Source organism: Vanessa atalanta, chromosome 20, assembly GCF_905147765.1.
Source record: "Vanessa atalanta chromosome 20, ilVanAtal1.2, whole genome shotgun sequence".
Lineage (NCBI taxonomy): Eukaryota > Metazoa > Arthropoda > Insecta > Lepidoptera > Nymphalidae > Vanessa > Vanessa atalanta.
This window is the reverse complement of record NC_061890.1, coordinates 3056470-3077843: the sequence shown is the minus strand read 5'-3', so window position 1 is coordinate 3077843 and position 21374 is coordinate 3056470. Positions and strand designations below refer to the sequence as shown.

The following is a 21374-nucleotide window of genomic DNA, read 5'->3' as shown; positions in this document are numbered from 1 at the left end:
TTAATTATAAAAAGTAAATAAAAAAGATTCTGTATTATAAAATTATTGGTATCAATTTATAATGTTGTCCCATTTATGATCAAACGTGAAATAATAATCATATTGTACATATTGTTCTCCCCGCAACCCGCATCCGTAACTTATTTGTATTTTTTTTTATATCACTTTCATTATAATTATTTTATTAAAAACATAATTTAAACAAAATATGATAGAAATATGTGCAACAAGCTTATTATATGTAAGGGATAAAAACAAAAATGTGAGATTATTATGTATAATTGTATATTAATTTTTTTGTTAAAAAATAGTATGACAAAAATTATTTCTGTCAGTTAATTTGAATGTATAGTTGTCTTTTTACAGAGCGGAAGTCTATGCATTACCCTTGTAATGCCCCGGCCACACGCGCCATCGTACCTTCTGGTTACATAAATTAGTTTCCGCAGATGAGGACGGAAATATAGCATGTATATCAAATAAGTCTAAAATCGTGACTTTTACAATTGTTGTGTGAAGTTCAATTTTCGGATGGTAAGATTTCATTTTCAGCTTATCTAAAGTTTAAATGACTCAATATTGTAATTTATTTCCGAATCCTATTATGATGAGCCTGTTGTTGCTCAACAACAAGTAATAAAATTATGATACTAATATATATATCTAAAACACCAAGACTAAATCTACACGAGCTTGTTTCGTTTATACAGCCTGTACATTTTTAGCCATAGATAATATATTCTATAATATATATATTAATGTTATTTACAGACAAGACAGAGCGTGTGTAGGGGACTTAAATCTCGTAATTGTATTATCTGTGACTGTACAGCCCGCACTCCGCGCTCCGTCCGTCATTAAATCAAATTAGTAGCAGTCGATGGATAGAAATTGGATTTATCGTTGAATTCTAGTATATTAATACTAGATTTAGTGATCTTGTTTACATTAGTGATTAATAGCGAAATGCTGCGGCCGCTTATAGACGCGTTTTGGAATGAAGATGTGTGGCTACCACCTAATTCTACATGGGCCGACCTCGCGCCCCGGCCTGATAAGGCTGTAATTTATACCGACCATCGGCATGTCTTCTTCCCAATACCGTTAGCACTGCTTTTCATAACTATTCGTTATGTACTAGAAAGGTAAGTGTAACTTATGAAGTTTATTGTTTGTCACGCATTTAGTTTTCGGGGGCGTAAACGGTATCTTGAGTCATAACCATTCTTTCGTTATCATGATGAATTCGTGAATTATAAAACCAATAATGTTATCCAAGTGGTTATTTAAAACTCTATTAATATGATAATTGATTGAATTAATTTAATTTTCAATAAAAACTGGCTTGTCCATAAAATATTGCTTATGTTTATATTAAATAAAAGTTAATTCCATATATTAAGATCGTTTTTAATTTGGTTTATTGTTGACTTAAAATTATCACATTCTATTTAATTTATCATTAACATCTATTACATGCAATTATTCTCACTTATTATCTTGACATAAAAAGGTCCAATAGATTTATTGAGATAAAATAAACAATAGTATCATCACATGTTAACCACGACTTATAATTATCAATTTTATCGTTTCGTAACCTTGAAATACTAATATGTTCAAAATATTTGGTACAATTTTTTTAATCATCATTTAATATGCAAATGAAGTTCATAAGGTGCATGGACTTATAAATATAAACATAAGTATTTTGAATACCTATTTTATTTCAACAATGTGTTCATTTCATTAGTCTACATGATTCATTACTTGAAATGATTACTATGAAAAAACACCTAAAAAAATTAATTCTAGTCAATTTAATGTGATGTTTTTAAAATAAACAATAAACAAAATTAAAAACAATAATAATATATGGAATTAAGTTGTAATTAAATACTAATAAAACATAAGCAGTATTTTATTTTCTTTATTTTGGATTTTCCATTTTTCAAATTTCCAACGAATTGTAAATTACCTTAGAGATAATATTGTGTGTATCATCATTGCAGTTAAAGTTCAATGAGGTTGCAATCCACTATAATAGGAGGTTGGACCAAAATCTTTTTATGGTTTCCGGTGTACACCACCAAATTTTTAACAATGGATTATTGGCAATTTTAGACATATCAACTTTGATTGGCTGTGATTTTAACCACAAATCTCATCGTATATGCAGAAGCTAGCAATGAGGCAGTTTTAAAAAATTAGACCTTCATAGTAACTCCTTGACACAGTTTTGGCATTCGCAAGTTACAACTAAGATCCATATATTTTAGAACAATACCTCTTTGTCAAATAATTGTGTGAATTTTTTTTTGGATATATTAAATTTTATTCTTTACTTTAAAGACATTGGCCAACATGACATACATATTAACTTAATATGTATATAATTATGTAATGGTATCCAATGCATAAAATTATGTGTATTTAAACTACATTGAAAATAACTATTAATAGGAATAATTATATAGTACAAGGAAAACGAGACAGATGTAATACAATGTATTTATCGAAGCCCTGATATTGTGAATTTACTAAATAAAATATATATTCCAATACTTTACATGAGACCAATAAAAAATATTGTAGTAGTATCGTAAATATTTTAAGAGAATATTTTATGCAGTGCATAATATTTAATGGCTTCTATTTAAACCAGTAAAGATAAAAGGTTTTATTCAAAGATCAGATAATATGGTTAAGTGTAAGTTATCTGAGTAAGTTGATAACATTATCGTTAAACATTAACATTTTTTTATACTTAATTAACTGATGTGTTACCTTATTGTTTAAAATAAGTTTTTAGTGTCGCTCATTCATTTCTTAATAATTTATTGCATTTATTAAAAAAGCGTAATCTTCTACCCTAAACAGTTTTCATGAGTCATTTTTCATATGAAAACAATAAGTTTTATTTAATAATGTACAATGATGTGTAAACTTGTCAAAGTTTTATCTTTCAAAACTGTGTCATCTGTAAAAAGTGACACCGAAGATAATCTTATCTCATAAATTAATTTTATTATTTACCGCTGATAAACAGAGAATTATATAATTTGCTTTCTGCAGTACAATATATATATACAGCTGGCCAAATGCTTGAGTTGTTTATTAAAGTAGTGAAATGGAAAATAAAGATAAAAAAAATATATAGATGTGCATTTCAAGCGGTTTCATTATTAAATAGTGCAATAATATGTAGCCGTATACAATAACATGTCCAAATGAATATGATCCGTCCCTTGCATTAAAATACCTTCAGGGATGTTATGGAGGTCCGTAACCATAGCCAATATTGTTGGGTATCCGAAATAAAAATCTATTTGTAACCATAATCGATAAATATATGTGTATAATAATATGTGTATAATAATAATCGTTTTTTAACAGTAGCTCTCAATCGTTTATTTCCTGTCAACGACACAGGTTCAGATAGGGATTTATTGTGTTCTATGGAGGTCTATTCATCATGTAATGTCTTTATTATCTCTGCTGAAAGTGGTACTTCTCGGTCTTCCCGAGCGTGGGCTATCTTGATAACCGCCAGTCCCCTAGTTGCGAGACTTTCGAGATTCGTGTTAAATTAATGGCAAGATTGCAATAATGGTCAGATTAGCCTTCGTTATGTAAAACCACTGTAAAAAAAATATCACTGCTATTTTGGACATTCGTTGATTAGGCATTATAGAATAGGCAGGTGCGCTGATTTTTCCATTATGTGTAATCTTTATAATAATTCGTCGATGATAAAGTTTTACACAAGTGGTCTCAAACTTTTGGCCGACAGTGTATTAACCCATTGTAACTACATATGGTATAACGTCTCTTTAGAAATTGTAGTGTTAACATTTGAAGGGTCAGTAAGCAAGTGTTACTGGCACGAGGGACATAATATCTTAGGTATTAAAGTTCGTGACGCATACGTGTGATAAGGAATAGATAATATTTCTGAGCGTAAATGTCTACGATTTGGGGTGACCACTTACCGTCAGGTAGCACAACTGCCTACGTTTATTAAACAAAAAAACTGGTCTGCCATTTTTGTTTAAAATTTGACATTTATTTGACAAAAACATTTAGTAAAAAATACCTCAACTTAGAATCATCGCACAGGACGGAAAAGTGTTATAATTTTTATTTATTACTTGAAAAACCGTCTTTTGAGTAGATACTTATTTTCCTCAAGAATTGTGATTTCCCCTATCAGTAGGTAAAAGGTTATCCAATCATAACGTCAGATATAAATAAATATAAACGAATAATGATTTCTTTGCAGATATGTATACTCTCCGTTTGGAAGGTACCTAGGGATTAAAGGCACGAAACCTAAGAAGCCCCCACCGAATCCTAAACTAGAAGCAGCGTATAAAGCCTCCCCTCGTACGAAACAGGTAACAAATTATAATATATTTGTAAAAAAAGAGCCGCAATCACAATCAGCGTTTTATAACTTATGTTGTAGCTAACTGTTTAGTATTCGAGTTTAGGAAGAAAAGTGTGATATTATTGGAGTTATAATTCGTTTTGTTCTTCTAATCATTGGTTAAATTAATAAAAAATTAGTATCTTATTAAATGTATAAACATTCTCCGACTATCCCAAGAGCCACGAACGGGGGCTAATTGTAGAGATGTGTGTAAAAATCCTACATAACTCCATTCCCCTTTCCATGCCGCGGAGACCACCAAATACGACGAATGCGTCGTCTTGGACCCCAATAGGCCCTATGCCCAGGGCTTTAAAAAACGATTCGCAGGGGTTTTAGTGGGTAAAAAAAATCGATTAACTTTCGATGAAATTAAAATGAGACAAATTGGAATACGTCGCGTTTAAAAAATAGAATCTTTTCTGCCTGGGTGATTAATATACGTTTAATTTTCTGCGAACATTTAATTAAAATTTAGCTGTCTACATATATTTGTTAAGAATAAGGTATACGGGAATAGTTTTATATTGCCGCATTAAATCACACGGAATATAAACAAACGCGAAATACCACCGCAGTAAGCTTATTATCAACAAACGGATCGGAGATAAGTTAATCTCTGATTCGTTTGCAGTGGTCTGCACATGTACATATTTTTAACAATATGCACTTCAGTTTTTATGCATTTAATATTATCGCGAGAATTGCACACGTTTTTTAAAAAAAGAACTTAATTGTCAATCTGGCATAGAATTAATCACTGCCAGGTTATTTATATAGTTTACTTGGTGGTAGGGCTTTGTGCAAGCCCGTCTGGGTAGGTACCACCCACTCATCAGATATTCTACCGTCAAATAACAGTACACTGTATTGTTGTGTTCCGGTTAGAAGGGTGAGTGAGCCAGTGTAATCACAGGCACAAGGGACATAACATCTTAGTTCTCAAGGTTGGTGGCGCATAGGTGATGTAAGGAATGTTTAATATTTCTTACAGCGCCTTTGTCTATGGGCGATGGTGACCACTTACCATCAGGTGGCCCATATGCTCGTCCGCCAACCAATGCCATAAAAAAGTTTTATTTTTTATTTCAAGCTTATCGACGGTCTGCTAAATGCGTTACTTGATTTTAAGTGGTCACCGTTCATTACATCTGATGTAGATGATGTAGAAATATTTACCATTGCTGATATATATATATATTTATTTTAATTTCAACTTTGGGATCTAATATTCTATGTCACTTGTGCCGAGCTCACTCATCCTTTAAACTGTATCTATATTTTGTTCAGAAATTATTAACTTTAGATATTACTTTGATTTTATAAGTTTGCAAAGTTTATTGGAGCCGCTTTTTTATGTAAAGTGAATGACTATTTGCATATTGTACAATCATATATTACAAAAACCATGAAAATAAATTAAAAAATATATATTAGAATTTCCGACTGGGAAAGTGGCCAGTCTCGGCTTTATAAACCTTCCTTCGACTTTCTTTCGACTCTGTTCATTGATGAAAAACGCATTAAAATCTGTTGCGTAGATAAAAATATATAAACGTACGGACGGCCGGAAGCGACTTAGTAGAGATTTCAACTAACTATATCGAACTTATCCAAGTTTTTCTAACTTAAAATATATCAACTAAAATAATATAATGAAATTCTCGATTGTTTAGATTAATATTGATGTATATTGTCTGTCGTTTGATATGTTAAAATATGTTGCTATGTGCAAGCTAGAATGGTGCCGACTCCATAAGGCCTCTTATTTTTCTTAAGTATGTCACTTTGTCATCTACCTACGCTATCGTGCTGTCTGAGCGACAGTATAACGGGGCCCAGTAATATATTGTAATAACTACAGATCTAGACTAGGACAGATACAGCGTGTTTTTTATATAGAACAGTAACCCTGTCATATTTTCCGAATAAGATGACGTTACGCAAGGCTTTAGTTGTACGGGCGAAAGCTATCGCGTGGCGCCCGCCGAAGAGACGGAGAGGTTATCGCTGGTTTTTAGTGTTTATTATTGTTTATGAGCACCGGTGAGTTCCACGTCCCCCCCACCTACTTCAATGCGCGGGAAACGCGTAACGCGTTTTTCCAGCGTGTTTAAAAATCACATTATATACAGTTAACAGGACAGGACAGGACAGTTCAAATTCCAAATTGTCAATTAATCGCAATGAAATCGCAACGAAATCGTTGCCGCTTAGTCGTTTTCCTATTCTACTAGCACAACGATCTGGTTGCGGTTTGATCGGAATAGAATTGAGAACGTATATGAATATTAAACTCAATAAGTTAGTGGAATTACTGTCTGCTATTTAAAAATTGAAGCTTTTATGCAAATAATGTATTATTAAATTTTAGCTTATTCCGATGTTAGAAGAAGTAAAGATAAATAAAGATATTAAGAACAGAACAATGTTATAAAATTTTTGTGTTCTTCAAATTAAATTATGATATTGATAAATCAAAAATTCTCATCGTCGTTATTAAATCTAAATAGGTGCGCGGCAAGAGTCTCTTTCAGACTGGATAGGCTTGTGCTATTTAGCCTAACTAAAATTTTTTGTAAACCTTACAGTAGTTACTTAAATTGAAAAGTTATGACTTGTGGTATTTAGGCTATCTATAATCTGTGGTATATAATAAACTTACATTTATTATTTGAATTGACGTTGAAATTTAAAAGTTAGGACAAGAATTTTGATAAATCCATTAGTAGAATTGTCATTGTTCACAGCGATTGTCATTTTACAGTAGTCGCTTTTAGTAAGCAATAATTAGTAACCTAAAGGAAACGAAACGCCTAGAATAGAAACTAAGGCCCGGAAAACGGAGCACCGAAATTAAACTACCTAAAATTAAATCTCGCTTTCACCGTTGATTTCGGAGGGCACAGAACTGGTCTGGAACTGGTCTGGAGTCGTTGATCCAATTTAATTTCTTGTCATTGATAATAATTCACTGTTTGACTCCTCAGGCGAGATGTTTTAATTTCTATTGTTATTAAAAAAATGCTCAAAGCAAATAATGTAACGTCACAGTTTGTAAATGTAGATATGATTTGTAGCCTTCTCCACCACGTTGCTCCAAAGCGGGCTGATGGATACGCATATAGAAATTTTCATACGATTCATTAAGGTTTCTTCACAGTGTTTTACCCCCGATCACGAGATGAATATATAAACACATGAAACTCTTCGGTTAGTTACTGGGCAATCTAAGCTTAAAGTTAAGCGTAAAGCTATGTCTGATATAGTACAGTGGTTTAGCGTAAATAACCTTAGGCTGAATAATAAAAAAACTAAAATTGTAAAATTTAGCACACCAAACGTGCAAAATGTAAAACCCGATGTACTTATCAATGGGGAATCGATGGATCCAGTTGAAACAACTGAATTTCTTGGCCTTACTCTTGATGCCAAGTTACAGTGGCTCCCCCATATAAACGGATTGGCGGGTAGACTGAGTACTGCGGCATTTGCGGTCAAAAAAATTAGATTATTTACCGATGATGATACGGCTCGCCTAGTTTATTTCAGTTACTTTCACAGTATAATGTCCTACGGTATTATGCATTGGGGTAACTCAGCCGCTATCTATACTATATTTATGCTGCAGAAGAGGGCTATTCGCGCAATCTATAACCTAGGAGCCAAGGAATCATTAAAGTATAAATTTAAAGAAATTAAGATATTGACTGTTGCTTCTCAATATATATTCTGTAATGTTTTGTATGTACGGAAAATATTAATGTTTTTATGAGAAAATGTGATTCTCATAACATTGGTACAAGGAACAAACACAATCTTGTTACTCCTGTTACTCGACTGCATAGAGTCGGTAACTCTTTTGTGGGGCAATGTATACGCTTCTACAACAGGATCCCAGAAAGCGTTCAAAATGCTTCTGTTGCGAAATTTAAAAAAATTGTTAAGGAACGCTTGTGTGCGAAAGGTTACTATACAATTAGTGAGTTTAAATTTGATAGTACACCTTGGGAATGAAACGATCGCCACCTGGCTGTTTCTATTCATATACAATTATGTATATAATTAATTTGACGTAAAAAAAAAGACCCGCTCAGTTTCTTTCGCCGGTTCTTCTCAGGTCAGGGTGTTTCCTTTTCCGAACCGGTGGTAGTGTTTAATTTGACCATCAATGAGAATGATCTTCCATATTGACCTTCTATATTGAATAAAGGAATTTGAGTTTGAGTTATTGAAAATGTAAACTGTTATTTAATAGATCTCATATTTAATTTTGAAACACATTAGATCAAGTTTATTCGGAATCGTTTATAATTAAAATTTCAGGCTTGTGTAATCACAGGCACAAGGGACATAACATCTTAGTTCCCAAGGTTGGTGGCGCATAGGTGATGTAAGGAATGGTTAATATTTCTTACAGCGCCTCTGTCTATGGGCGGTGGTGACCACTTACCATCAGGTGGCCCATATGCTCGTCCGCCAACCAATACCATAAAAAAAGGCCTATCACAACTTAGGACAGTTACCTCCAAACGAGATAATAAATTTTCCATACATTTACTTGAAAATTATCTTTGAAATTTCTGCAGAATGTCAAGGAATGTTGTATTGAAACGAGAATGACCTTGAATTATTAACAATTGTCGCTCTCGATGTAGATAGCATTGTTTAAAAAACACTTATTTCAATATTTTAATTTTTGAGTAAATTCGTTTTTAAACGACTGGCTTCTTTTACAATAGACAATAGAATTTTGCGAAAGATATACAATCTATGAGATAATTTTTATGTTTATTATTTTCCTAATTATTTTATTATTAAATATTATATCTGATTATAACCGCTTATTATTAATAATTGATAGCTGTAGCAGCTGATAGATTTTTTTTAAACTTTACCTATAGCACATAAACCGTCACCCCAATTTTACCCCTGCATATTTATAGTTTCAAGACGGACTGTTGTGATATATAACGAGATTAATTTTAAACAGAAAAACCTTTGAAAATTCAGCGGTACTTGCCCTGTTTATCTTCGATTAAGTTAATTCATTATTTAATAAAGTTAGTTAATCAATCTTTGATTAAGATTTCCGTTCTCGAACCACTGGGGTATCTCAGCTGTAAAGGAAATCATCGTGGCAATAACCGCGCGAGTTGGATGAAACGTTTTGCTAAATGTATTGCCCAGCCACATTTTAGTGGTGTACTAGGATAAGCCTAACAGCGAAGCATGCTTTTTTTATTATGTATGTAGACGGACAAGCAAATGGGCCACCTGATGGTAAGTGGCCACCACCGCCCGTAGACAATGACACTGTAAAAAACATTAACCATTCGTTACATCACCAATGCGCCACCAACCTTGGGAGCTAAGATCTTATGTCCTTTGCGACTGTATTTACACTGGCTCATTCGCCCTTCAAGCCGGAACACAACAATATTGAGTACTGCTGGTTTGACGTGGAATATCTGATGAGTGGATGATACCTGTCCAGACGGCCTTGAACCCTACCACCAATTTTTAATACTACTCGTATTACTACATCTTCCACGTAGAAGTTGAATCGGTTTTTATTAACAAAAAAGTTCTCATGTCTGTCAGTAAGTAACTTTTGAGAAATTCATAAGTATAAAATAAATGAAAATCTTCTTATCTTAATAGTGAACCCGATTATAATTGAGACATCTAGGATTATCTCTGGTTAACATGTTTGCTCTTGACCAAGTTTTTAGATGCCTTAACGAACAGAAATATGATTTTGAATGTATGAAAAATTCATACACTTCCTTATTATTGTAAATTATTTAGGATTGTTGCATAACCACAAAGAATCGATAGCTACGAACATACATAGTTGGATAAGCTAGCAAATAGACCACTAAATTTGGCACTGTAAAAATAGTAACCGTTAAAATAGTCCCAAACATCATCGATGCAGCACCAACCTTGGCGACCAAGATATTACCTATTTATTCCTTGTTCTTGTATACTGACTCACTCATCCTTCAAATCGGAACGCGACGCTAATAAGTATTGCTGTTTGACGATAGAAGATTAATATCGCTGAACTTATATCAAGGTTTTTAATTTTTTGTTTAGAAATACACAATCGTTACAAATAACCTCAAATGTCTCAACTCGCTGAGCTTAAGAGAAAAAATGCAAAGCGAATAACCTTACGAAATATGTTTTAGGTTAAAAACTAGACACTGTAATTTAATCTGATTTTCTCATTGTTTGCGCATTTGTCGAAACTAACACAGTGGACCATAAGCATTATTGGATATTTGACGAAAACTTGTATCGAATGGTTCGAATCGTTTTTGCTATTAATCGATTATATTTTTTGGAAATACTAAAGCTCGCCCAAAAGAAAATTGTTGACGAATCGAGGTTTTTTTTTTTTAATTTACATGTATAGCGATTTTGCGAGACAACATTGTCATAAAGATATACATTACAATATAATCGGAAACTTTCCTAGAATATTAGAACAGTTATTTTAAATAGTAGGAGCAATACCTTACTATATGAACGCGCTAATTTACCCGCGAAAATTAATAAAACGTTAGGCATACAAATTTATACCTTCGATTTTACCGCCTCGAGGGGTGAATTAAAAAAAAATGTAGCCTATGTACCCCGCTTCGAACAACCTTATCATATAAATTTCATTTAAATTTCAGATAGGTTCAGGTTTTAGCGTTAAGCAGCACCAGAGAGGCTTACTTTCCCATTTAGGGATAAATATATAATAATATATTTAATTATGCCATAGATTAAATGTACATTCATAAATGGCAAATTAGCTGGCTAGCTAACCACCGGCCTATACAGTACTGTACTAAAGAACCAAGTCGATTTAAGTCAAAGTAAATATATCATAGCCTAAATGTAATTCAACAATAGTGCTAGTTCGTTTATCAATTTGAGAATTGGATTTTAAATTCAACAAGAAAATGCTTTTAACATTCTCGCTACCACGAGGTCATGTCTTGTAAGAGTAGCTATTTATAATTTTGATCTGTTTAATTGTGATCATAATAAACTTTATTCAAGTACGCTCTTGCAAACACTATCGTTTTTACAAGATTATATTATACTAGATGAAGACCCGGCTTCGCTCGGTTGAAATAAATAAAACTAAACAAACACGGTCTATCGTTTATTTTCCTATTTTTTTTTATATATGTTTTGATTATCAAACATCTATAGTTTCTATGTATACGGTGAAAACTAACAATCACAATCATTCTTTACAAAGCTTTCTGAACGCATCCGTAAACGTCAAACATGGCCGCCCGTTGAAATGCTATGTCATTGAATTTCATGGATTTGATATCGAAATATCTCGATTATACGAATTTTGCGGATATATGTTGTCGAATAAGAATTATTTTTTTTAACTATCTATAATTGTGGATAGATTTCGATCGGGTCTATCGAAGATCTGCTCAAAATTATTTATATAGAAAATAAAGCTACCTCTACACATAAGATACTATATTTAAATTTTTAAGTTTAAGAAATACTAATAAATTAAAGAATACTAATAATAAATTAAATCAATTGGCATATTTCATTCGGAAAATTACTAATTACTTAGTATTGTAATTTTCCGGTTTAAAGAGTGAGTGAGCCAGTGTAACTACAGGCACAAGGAACATAACATTTTAGCTCCCAAGGTTGATAGCTCACTGGCGACATAAGGAAGTATTGAATACGGCGATATTGTCATGTCATGTAAAGGTGCCTGTGAACACTTACCATCAGGTGACCCACAAGCGCGTCCGCCTACTACCATAAAAAAATAAAATATATAACCTATATTTACATAACTACTCCATTCGATTTAATAATAGGTCTGCTATAATATAATGACTATGAACAATTCTATTTAATAATAATAATAATAATAATAATACTACACTATTCCTTTTTAACTATTTATATCCAATTAATTTTTTTTTCCAATGTTACTGTTCAAGATTTCGACCAATTATTTCACGTCAATTCAAGGTCGAAGTTGTTTGTTTGTCTTTACTTCTGTGATTGAAATAGTCTATATACCACAGATTTGAAGTCGACTAGATACGGCATGTTCATTAGATAGTACGAAAAACGATCTTGTCATTTTATACACATACGATGACGTCATTAAAAACTAATGACGTCAAATTGCTGAAATTAAATTTACTTGCCGATTGTAACTAATACTTCCATTGCCTCGTTTTACTCCCCCGGAAGAGTTGTAGTAATGTGGCAATTTTATGCACAGCACAAATTTCTGGTTTGCTTGGTTGGATGACTTGTGGTATCTAACCTACTCCAAAATTTGTGGGCTGTACATATGATTGATAAAAGAAGTAAAGTTATTAAAATCGCATTGAAATTTAAATTGATAAACTTGGTAAGTTTTTTCAAATGACTTCCCATATATTAACGCTTTCAATTGCTCATGAGGAACTCCGTAAATATAACAAACATATTTATCTGGCGATTAATTTATATACATAGCCTATTTGACCCTTGCCATCTATCAGATACAAACCTGTGTTAGGTATTGCTACAATGTTGCTTACGTAAATAAAGACTGGGATTAGCTGATAAATATAATAGGCAAACTTAAGTTTTTATAGAAAGGTACGTATGATATGATGATTCTTTGAATATGAGTAAATCGTAAATAATGTTTGTGAATCTACAGGTTAGGTTTCTACAAAAAACTTCAAGTCAACTGGTAAATTGTATTACGCAGCAAGAAGTTTATCGCAAAACGGCAATAATTTATATGGCTATGTTGGGTTTCAAAAGTAAGTTAGTCATATATAATCCTGTAAACTGCCTGATTGTTACTTGGTGGTAGGGTTTTGTCCAATGCCCGTCGAATGCCTATCTAAATAGGAACTACCCACTCATCAGATATTCTATCGCCAAACAGCAATACTTAGTTGTGTTACGGTTTGAAGGGTGAGTGAACTAGTGTAACAACTGGTACAAGGGACATAACATCTTAGCTACCAAGGTTGGTTGCGCGTTGGCGATGATAATGGCCAAATAGTTAATACAAGCCAATAATCATTTCCCGAGTACGAATCCCTGAAATTGGAAGTGTTACACTCGTATAACGTATGTATTAAAAACTATGTAAAGTAAACCCGTTGGTTCTGCGTCTGATTACTCTTCGGATATGTAGAGTTTGCGTAGCATTAGCATTTTTTTTTTAGCATTAGTAGCCCGTAAATGTCCCATTGCTGGGATAAAGGCCTCCTCTCCCTTTGAGGAGAAGGTTTGGAGCATATTCCAACACGCTGCTCCAATGCGGGTTGGCGGAATACACATGTGGCAGAATTTCGTTGAAATTAGACACATGCAGGTTTCCTCACGATGTTTTCCTTCACCGACGAGCACGAGATGAATTATAAACACAAATTAAGCACATGAAATTTCAGTGGTGCCTGCCTGGGCTTGATCCCGAAATCATCGGTTAAGATGCACGCGTTCTAGCCACTGGGCCATCTCGGCTCTAGGAGTTTGCGTACTATTGCATTATAACAGATAGAGATTAAAGCGAGAACCTATGTCTGTGTTTATATGTATGCAGTCAAATATATCCTAACCAGTTTACTAGTCTTTGATTGAAAATTGTCAAACAGCGGAGACGACCGCCGTGAACGTATCGTGAATCGTAACATTCCAGGTTTCAGGTTTCCCGACTTATATGTCTCGGGACTAGAGAATAGTTAAATAGGAAATCCCGAGAATTCTCGTAATATTTCGAGAAGTTTCTAAAACATATAAAAATGTCATAAAGCTACGCTTATTAAAAATCAGTGATATTTATTATTTATTCGATTTGTTTTAATTATATTTTTTTATTGCTTACACATTTTCCTTTCAGAACTAAAAGATTAACTACATAAAATTACCTTTGAAGTATTTTGATTAAAGAATTAGTATCTACCTCAATTAGATTAATAAAAAATATATTAAATTCTATCAAATTATAAAGGAAAACGATTGATCTTATGAGTTACCTTTTTTTTTATCTCGCTGGAGGTTATGTGGGACTCGCCTGTGCCCTGGACGCCAAGTGCGCCCCGGTGCACGAATACCCACTAAAAAAACTAGAGGTACCCTCTCTATCTATTTGGCGGGCGCCACGGGATCGCTTTCGCATTCTACCGTGAACTACCTACTACCCTACCTACTCTACCTACCCTACCTACCCTACCTACTCTACCTACCCTACCTACCCTACCTATCTTTTTTATCTATAAATTAAGTATGCGTAACTGTTATTAGAAAGCTGGTAAACAAGATAGCCTATGTCCTCCCGTCTGGTTCCAACTTGCTTTATACTAAATTTCAACTAATTTGGCTTAGCGGTTTGGCCGTGAAAGTGCAGCAGACAGACAGACAGACAGAGTTACTTTCGCATTTATAATATTAGTATAGATAATCTACACGTTAAAATTACGCGATGGCAATGGACCGTGACGGGTTGAATTCCAAGCGAATGAAGTCGCGGCTTCAACGAGTCTTTAAAATATCTGTTAATGTAGACTTAGTGTGCAAATGTTATTATAAAACATTAGCCTTAAAATATGGAATTGGATAAATAAATCGAGATCTAAACCAGAAACCTGTTCAACCGCTAAACTATTGATGTGTATTTTTATAATAATATATGCTTTTAAACCACTAGAACATTAATGGCATCTGATAATAGGTTTCTTATCTTAGTTACGTGTATTCCAGATAACGAGAGAACCCCGTTCGTTTTCTATCGATGTCATTTTTATTTTATGGCTTAGCATTTTTTTAGCTTGCTCTTACCAAAATTAAATTGCAAAGTTTTTTTTTAATCAAGCTGTTGTAAGTTTTATAATTATTAGCAGTATTTGCTTTATTTATTGATAGGATACCTGGTGGTAAATGACCACCCCTGCCAATAGTAAAAGGTGCCGTAAAAAAATAATTGGGAACTTAGATCTTGTGTCCCTTGTACCTGTAGTTACAATGTTATACACATCCTTCAAACCGGAACACACCAATACCAAGTGTTGCTACTGGTCAATGGAATATCTGATGAGTGGGTGGTACCTACCAAGACAGGCTTGCAAAAAGCCCTACAACTAAATAAATATGGTCTCGATAGTCAGTTTTAGATGGAAATCATCGGCGGCTTTCTGACATGACAATTTGTGTTCAAGCTGGAAAGGCTGGTGAGCCAGTGTCTCATGTTGTTAAAATGTCAATATTTATGTACTGTGGTGACCACTTACCATTAGGTGGTCCTATTAATATTTCAGGTGGTCAGTCAGTAAACCTAAATGAAAGAATAAAAAAAAATAACGTAATTCCAATAAATCTATAAACAGAAATGAAGAAAAATTTTCGTGCGCTTCTTTTGTAATAAATTTTGCAATTTTATTGATCTTTATATAATGTTCTATTTATTTTCGTTGCGTTTCGACGTAATTATTAACGATACTCCAAACACGCGCAGTTCCGTCATGTCTAACCAGGAGACTAACCAAACGGAACGAACGATTGAACGTGCATTCGGAGCGCGTGGACACGCACAATCGAGGCACGATTTCTCGTTACTATTTTCTTGTCTCGTGTAATAACAGGTTTTCCGAAAATCCGTTGTTTTCCATTCATACGATGGGCTCGTCAAGGCCAAACCTGTTCGCTTAGAGACAAATGTCAGTGAGTTTATGACAGTTACGTTATAGGTACGTTATGGAATTCCGTGACTACAGTATTACGTATTCAATAACAGAACATTGGCTCGTCTTCACACAGAACACTTTAACTTATAGTTGATAAAATTGTACATTGCTGTAAAAAACCCAAGGCGATAATATAACAAGTAATAAAACCAATAAAATAACACTTAACTACGTCACGACCAATTATTTCTAATACTAAATAGGGTCATGGGACACGCTTTGTGGCCTAGGCGATTTTGAAATGCCAATGCTGATCTTACGAATTAAATCTATTTTTATGTAAGATTCCATGTTACATAAAAATAGATTTAATTCATGATCCGTTAAACACCATCGCTATATTTTTTATTTCGATTCTCTAATAGTTGGTCACACCAAATCACATTGACACAACGCAAATATTCATAGTCTTAGGTAATTAGATTTAAATGATTTAGATGGTAATTTTTCTTTGTTATTATGATAGATTTGTGTGAGCTGTTTGCACAAGGCGCCGCAAAAGAAATGACGTATGGTGAAATCGCGTGATCAACAATACCGTGTACAGTGTCACAAAGGCCCTGACAAAAACGGCAACGGTGTCGTATGAAAACAGCCAAACGTTTTTATAATGAACAAAAGATGCAGACGTTGATTTCGACTTACGTAATTCGCGACTTGCGGGGGATACTTCGCTCAGATTGATATCTACTATAGGTCATGAAGTATTGCGCTTTAATCCCGGCTGAAGCGGATATGATATTAGGTTTTTTATTGAGAATTCTCAATGGTTTAAAGACCTAGATAATTTAGGTAGCATTGAATTTTAACCATAGATAAACGAATCAGTTAAAATACGCCGATAGAACTTGGTGGTAGGTGCAAGTATGCAAGCCCATCTGGGTGGGTACCACCCACTTATCAGATATCCTACCGCCAAACAGCAATACTTAGTATTTATTCGGGTTTGATTTATGTTGATGTTTTTATAGCGCCATTGTTACTAATAGTCGTTGTACAATTAGGTAGCATTTGCCCTACCCTAAGTAGACTACCGTATTCTACATTCACTTCTATTGATTTTGTCATTTACAGCAGCTATGCGCCCTAGCGAAACAATTAGATATGACAGAGCGACAGGTGGAGCGGTGGTGGCGCCTCCGTCGCTGTCAGGACAAGCCATCGACCCTTGTGAAGTTCTGCGAGAATGCCTTCAAGTTCAGCTTCTACGTATGCAACTTCGTGTTCGGCCTTTACATACTTTGGGACAAGGAGTGGTTGTGGGACATTGACCAGTGCTATATTGGGTATCCTCATCAGGTGAGTCGAAGAATCTCCAGACAATTAATTTGAATAGTTTTAAGGTTTGCGATATTATCTCATATTTTTTATCAAACATCTTTTCAACAGATAATATGTAATATTTTTATAGTTCATTTATAATATTCGTTTTTAACAATCTTCGGTATTTTGGTGACAACCAAGTCTTTATTATTTATTATAGGAAAGTTGACAGACGTTATAATGGGCTACCAAATCGTAAGTGCTCACTGATCTCCGCCCATAGACAATTCGACTGTTGACAACGAGGGCTAAATATAAATTGCACACTAATACGCCGCCTACTATAAAAACTATTCTGTTATGAGCCTGTAATAATACTTCAAACTAGAATACAACAGTACGCATAATTACTGGTTGACGGTAGATAATAAATAATTAATTAATAATGAGTAGACGGCTCCACCAAGCACTATCATCAAGTAAAGGATTTTTTGTAGAAACGTATGAATATTTTAAATAATCGTTGCTTTAAATATGTGTAAATATTTATTTCCAGGGTTTAACAAACGACGTGTGGTGGTATTATATGATATCAGCAGCGTTCTACTGGTCGCTGACGCTGTCGCAGTTCTGGGACGTGAGACGCAAAGACTTCTGGCAGATGTTCGTGCACCATATCGCCACCATCGCGCTGCTGTCCTTCAGCTGGGTCTGCAACCTGCATCGTATCGGCACCCTCGTTCTGTTATTGCACGATTGTGCTGATATATTTGTTGAGGTCCGTTTTTTCTTTATTTTGGTTTCTCCTTCTCAGATCTTATTTGATTAATGAATTTGATCATTCAAAATTGTTTATAATTTGTTGCTTAAGCTACCATCTTTTTGATGTTTTTAAATATTATTAGGTAAAATGCATTGTAGGCTTAGACCTAATGTCTAGCTTGTAAGTTCTAAGCCCGGGCCGGGCTGTTTAGTGTTGATGTGTATACTTACACTTGTGCACTTAGAATGTCTCAAATTGTCCGTAGTCAAAATGTCTTATTCTTTTCGTAATGCAAGGGAATTATATTTGTATTAAATGTTGTTATGATGATTTCCAGGCGGTGAAGGCAGCCAAATACGCCCGCTATCAGAAGACTTGCGACACAATGTTCTTGGGCCTGATCGTGTCTTGGATCAGCACTAGAGTTGGCATCTTTCCGTTCTACATTATTTGGAGGTAAGACCAAAAAATGTATTAACATAAATCGCTTTAAGTGACAGCAGGCCTATAATATGCACTAAAACATATAACATAAAATAAATCCGGAAAATATTTAATTTTTCGTTGTACTCTCTCACGCTTTGTAGATCTGTATTTAGTCATAAGTAGCAACGTACGTCACGTCTTCCGTATGGTGTGATTTATGATGATAACAATTTCAAGTATGCTACGAGTTTCCTTTCTTTCTAAGCAAAGATAATACCAATAATTACAATCGGAATGATATTATATTTATCAATAAAATTAGTAAGAAATGACCTTGATGTTTTACAGTACTAAGTGCCGTGAAATAAAAACACACTATTGAGATTTTTTTTTCTATTTATGGTATAGGTAGGCGGACGACTAAATGGGCCACCTTATATTAAGTGGTCAGCATCGCCCATAGACAATGGCGCTGTAAGAAATATTAACCATTCCTTACATCGCCAATGCGCCACAAATCTTGGGAACTAAGAAGTTAACTCCCTTGTGCCCAAAGTTACACTGGCTCACTCACCCTTCAAACCGGAACACCATAATACTGAGTACTGCTATTTGGCGGTAGAATATATGATGAGGCTCCGATGGGCTTTCACAAAACCCTACCCCCAAGTAAACCGCTTATTTTGTTTATGAAATTTCAGTACATCGATCCGGGCTCCTATGCTGCTGCCAATGTTCCCCGCCTACTACATCTTCAACTCGTTGCTCTGCCTGCTATTAGTTCTGCATATTGTGTGGACGTGCCTTATATTGCAGATCGCATATAACACTATCAAGGCTGGCCAGGTATGTTGTGACATCTAAATATTCTTTTATTATCTTTTATCTTAAAATGTATGTATGTTTTCTTGTACGCACACGATTATATCGTTCTGACCGGTCACGGCGGCAAATCTTAAGGTAGACCAACTACGCAGGATGTATTAGTATCTACGCAGTGCACAAGTGTGTGCGTAAATACATTTACATTCTCTATACCCTCTTATAATTCGATGTTACCGCAAATCCAACACGACCGGAAAGAGTTCAGGCGCAGTAAACTTTACATGCTTTCCGAGGCACGCGAGTGTATACACTTCTACACCAACGACGCTGTACACTCACACATACTAAAACTCAACGATATATGAGATTACATATGTATGTGTAAGTGTAGTGTGTGTGTTGACAATAAAAAATATTGCCGAATGATCAGCGGCTCGGCCGAATTTATTAATCAATTCAATATTTATAAGTTCGAAAAAGTCGTGATTATACGCTAATTGCTCAATTCAAGGTAGCTAAATAAGGCTTCATTGACATTCAAAAATACTGCAAAATTTGTTCCACTGCGAATTGGTAGATACATCAATTTTATCTGATTAATTGTTGCCTAACAATATCTCCCTTCATTGCTGAGCACAAGATATAAGCCTCCGAATTTCGTTTAAGAAAACGTATATGTTGGACCATCCTGGCTTTGTACGAGGTTTTGTGTTAAAAGTTTATTTGTTAAATAAAAAATATTGTTCCAGATGGAAGGTGACATAAGAAGTTCAAGTTCCGAACTCAGTGACAGTCCGAATCATTCTAATCACAGTTCGCCCTCGCGGGCCAATAATAAAAAGTAAGTAATCTTATGTATAGTAAATTAATAGTAACAAATGTTTCTAAAAACAAGGTATTATGTACAAAATTTCGTGTCTATGCTGTTGACTGTTGAGGGACTCCTTTGTCTGAAACCAATCTAGGGTGTAGAATCAAGATCCATAGTAACTTTATAGATTTAGAGCAAGTAATTCTAATTCAGCTCGTAAGATTTGACCATGTTAAATAAAAGCTAGTAATAATGGATATCGGTATATCAGTTTAATATTACTTTGACTTTTGACTTTGGCACTGCTTGACAGGTTATCATGAAACTTAGTACGTGATATAGGTATTTATTTTTTCAAGGAGAAGTTTTTTTACACGATTTAATTTGTTGTAACTCGTCACTAGTTGGTGATTCAGAATATTAACTTCTATACTATTTATTTTACATTACAACTTGCAGAGATTTGTGCATGAATAATGTTGCAATGCCAGTCATATTGGATAATGGTTTATAGTTTTAAACATACTTAAAGAGTTATTGCAATGTATGCTGGACATTCGTTCATTCAGATACAATTATATTCAAATATGTATTTTAAAAAAAGAGTATTACTTAATAAAACTGCAATCAAAAGTAAAAACAAACAAAATGTGTATGTATGTATGTATTTCAATATTTTTTTTATAATTATGTATATGTAATTTGTTTCAGACACACATAAATATAACATTAGCGGAACATGCAAGTCTATAGCTCCTCGCTGGATCTCGGGTAATATGTCTGCTATTTTTAGATGTATTATATACAAATAAGCAAATTTAAATATTGTATTACGAATTTCTTGTCTTTAACTTATTGTTCATATTGCTGATTTTTTATCAAAGAATAATTTTGTCTAAATAATATACTTTAATGACATTCATTTACAAATTGAAAAGTATTTACTCATACAGAATGAGAGTATTAATGGCAAGCAACATAACCAATGTCATTACGAATCATAATTGGTTTTATGTATTTAAATTCTAAAGGAAAATGAAATCTAAACGACTTATTATATTAGCAATAGTAATGCATATACTTCAGTTAAAACTTAAAATAGACCTTCAT

The 21374-nt window shown here is 33.9% G+C and overlaps 1 protein-coding gene across 3 annotated transcripts; it reads left to right on the top strand.

Moving 5' to 3' along the window:
* Positions 1-832: 832 nt before the first annotated feature.
* LOC125072072 (ceramide synthase 6-like) lies at positions 833-21100 on the top strand. 3 transcript variants are annotated; one of them, XM_047682576.1, is made up of 8 exons: positions 833-1145; positions 4283-4397; positions 17254-17475; positions 17996-18217; positions 18540-18658; positions 19330-19474; positions 20203-20294; positions 20976-21100. In XM_047682576.1, exons 1-8 carry the CDS (start codon positions 967-969, stop codon positions 20983-20985), a joined length of 1104 nt encoding a protein of 367 aa, XP_047538532.1. In that variant the 5' UTR covers positions 833-966; the 3' UTR covers positions 20986-21100. The 3 variants fall into 3 exon arrangements, with proteins under 3 accessions (XP_047538532.1, XP_047538531.1, XP_047538533.1); XM_047682575.1 differs by having other exon boundaries at positions 17251-17475; XM_047682577.1 differs by lacking the exon at positions 20976-21100 and having other exon boundaries at positions 20203-20298.
* The last annotated feature ends 274 nt before the right edge of the window (positions 21101-21374 follow it).